General features: G+C 44.6%; 1 protein-coding gene across 1 annotated transcript in view; it reads right to left on the bottom strand.

Moving 5' to 3' along the window:
- Positions 1–1851, bottom strand: part of LOC308302774 (thyroid hormone receptor alpha-B) — a 49333-nt gene extending 47482 nt beyond the window's left edge. Inside the window, exon 1 of the mRNA XM_080747061.1 lies at positions 1716–1851. Within this exon, the coding sequence (XP_080603187.1) occupies positions 1716–1771 (56 nt within the window). The 5' untranslated portion in view covers positions 1772–1851. The remainder of the gene's footprint in view (positions 1–1715) is intronic.
- Positions 1852–2938: the final 1087 nt, after the last annotated feature.

The following is a 2938-nucleotide window of genomic DNA, read 5'->3' as shown; positions in this document are numbered from 1 at the left end:
ATGTTTATCTGTCACAGAGGCATGGAGGATGTTTGCAACATGTTCCAACGTTATCAAGCCATACGTCCAACACGCGACAAAATAAAGGAATATATAAGGCTAGAACAGGGAACCAGCTGATGTGATGGAAATAATCCCCCCGCGCAGATGTGTGGAGACAGAGAGAATGTGAGTGAACGGCTGTGTACACGTACCTGAACTCTAGCATTAGGCCAAAAAAAAAGAATCCATACAAAAATGTTAAATCCATGTTGGTCTACTACTGTTAGCCTAGCGTGCGTGTAGCAACAACAAACACAAACTCAAACGACTAGCCCCCTTGTTTGCGTGCGACGCTCACGTGTATGCACGTGCGGGTGTGTGTGTGTGTGTGTGTGTGTGTGTGTGTGTGTGTGTGTGTGTGTGTGTGTGTGTGTGTGTGTGTGTGGTGTACATGCTTATTTACCTATAGGCTACTGAACTGGGGGTTCTGCAACTTCTGCAGGTGTTGTTTAGTAATGTTAGGCTGTGGCTACTGGGTTGTGGGTTCAGTTGGATGAACTGGACATTGTCTACTAGCTGGTATTGTCTTACTGTACTGTACTGTACTGTACTGTATGTAATGTACTACTGTAATGTACTGAGATCAGTTGGTTGAATAGACATTGGTTATATAACCAGGACAGGTGTTCTGTGTTCTCTTGTACTGTATTCCTAAAATAGTTTTTTTCATCAAAAGGATGAGAGGAAATGTTGTGTGAAATAATTATGATTACATGGCAATCTTTGTCCAATTAAGGGGTAAATAAAGGGGTAAAATAATTGTCATGATGACTAAAACTAGTCTAAAATGTCAACAGTTTTTGTTTGTACTTAATCTTTAAGCAAAATTAATTATGACTGTCGAGGCGTGGACTTAAAATCAATGTTTTAATTGATGGCCTTCTTGCCCTGACACTTGGCCTTTGTGCCCTCAAAAATTTGACAACACTAAAGGCCAACTGGCCTTGCCCCTAAAATGACGAAATTCTAGGCCTGGTTGACATGCATAGTCGTCACTCGGGAAGACAAGACAAAATGTAACCCAAGGATTATATCGCCGTTGTCGGGTGGAAACCTTGTATGTCCAAAACCGTTTGTCTTGTATTTATCATTTAAAAAATGAACTAAACTAGTGAAACAGCCAATCTACAAGCACACAAAGCCTCGCACCACGAGGCGTTGTGTGCCTGTAGATCTGCTGTTTTCACTACTTTTGTGCGACGACCTTGTGTGATGAAGCAGGGCTTTACTTTGCGGAAAAAAAAACATACAAATTTGAAACTTGGAGATACGAGGTTTCTGCCCGACAGTGACGATATGTATAGGAGAGATGGTACGCAAATCCTCCCTAGCAACTCCCAGTTGCGACAGTGGAGGGGCTCAGGTGCAGACTCAGATTGTGGTTGCATTGGGCAACCTACGCGTCAGCATGCTGACATAGCCTAAACAAGCATGCTCCGTAAAACCACTTATAAGACGGCATGCTGGCCTACTGGTCCAGGCGCATACCACTTAGGCACATTGCCACATAGGCATGGATGCCTGACGGCGTCGCCGGTTCGCTTCCCGATCCGGACGACCTTTGCCGTGTGTCACTCCCCATCTCTCCCCCAGTCTACTGTCCTATCAATAAAGGCATAAAAGCCACAAAAACAAATCTTAAAAAAAAGAAAAAAGACGGCACGGAGACTCACCGTTTCTCTTCTCCCTCTGATAGGTTCGGGTCCTGCTCCTTGGGCATGTGTTCCATTCACCTTAATTCCATCCAGCGGCCAAACATGCGAGACTGAGGCGGGCCCCACCCTCGGATGCGCACTTGTCATTCGCTGGTGGAGGGGTAAGGGGTCAGTCAGTGCGACATGACAGGGTCCCTGCCCCGAGCAGAGTGGGGGGTGGGGGTGGGGAGGTGGGGTCTCCTAGAGGGAGCGTTCCTCTGATGGGGCGGAGGCTGGGGGGCGGGGGGGGTGAGAGAGCAGGGTCCTGAGGTCACGCCGGGATCCAGATCTCGAACAGCACAATCCTGCAGAGGGAGGGTAGAGAGTGTTAGTTTCCTTTTTCCTTCACACACAAACTCTCCTATGTTTGCCTGTGGCACATATACGTACGTAATGTATGTACTGTACTTTATGAGCCGGCTTACGTAAGCATCATTACTCATTCGACATCGTGGACATTATGATCTGTAGATCATAAATTAATATCTCATAATCGTGTTTCCACCGTGAGAACTGAAGAGGGGAAGCATGCTTTCAGCAATGCTAGCAACATTCTGCATTTTAACGAGCAAATTGGACAGTTACTTATAAAGGAGTGCTTAGGTTTTATGTTTTATGTGGCTTTATTATTATGTTATTAGTGCTTATTTAAAAAAAAAATTATTATGTGAAACTATATGTATTGTGCCTTCTTGGCCAGGGCCCACTTGAAAAAGAGAAAATTTCAATCTTTTTTTTACAGAAAAACATAACGTAACATGCTCATTTCAGGATCCCAAGAGACGCACACACACATTCACATTTGTTAAGAGCCTGCTACAAAATAGTGTGCAAGTATGACAGGAACTCACTACACAGCGCCACAACATCAACTGAATTTTATACAGTACGCTCTGCATTTAAAAATAGGTTAAAAAGTGTTCAGTCTGTTCACTTTCCATTTTAGAGTCCCTTTGTTCTTATAATACTGGTTGGATTTGGGTCAGGTGTGGAATCGCACTTTTCAGGGGATCAGTGAAATCTTTAATTGGCTTGCGAAACCAGGTCGGGTTTTGGCCCCAGTCCAAGAATTTAAGAAAAGGGACCGCATCTTGGTACCTGTACATACCAGCTGAGCAAGGTCGACGGGTTCCCAGTACAGCTCGTATGTATAGGTTCCACAAGTTGATATGCATGTAACACCGATACTGAAGGCATGCTCT

This window comes from Nannobrachium achirus (genome assembly GCF_963921795.1).
Source record: "Nannobrachium achirus genome assembly, chromosome: 18".
In the NCBI taxonomy this organism is placed as follows: domain Eukaryota; kingdom Metazoa; phylum Chordata; class Actinopteri; order Myctophiformes; family Myctophidae; genus Nannobrachium; species Nannobrachium achirus.
Note: the sequence above shows the minus strand (reverse complement) of the source record. Positions and strands in the feature narration are given on the sequence as shown.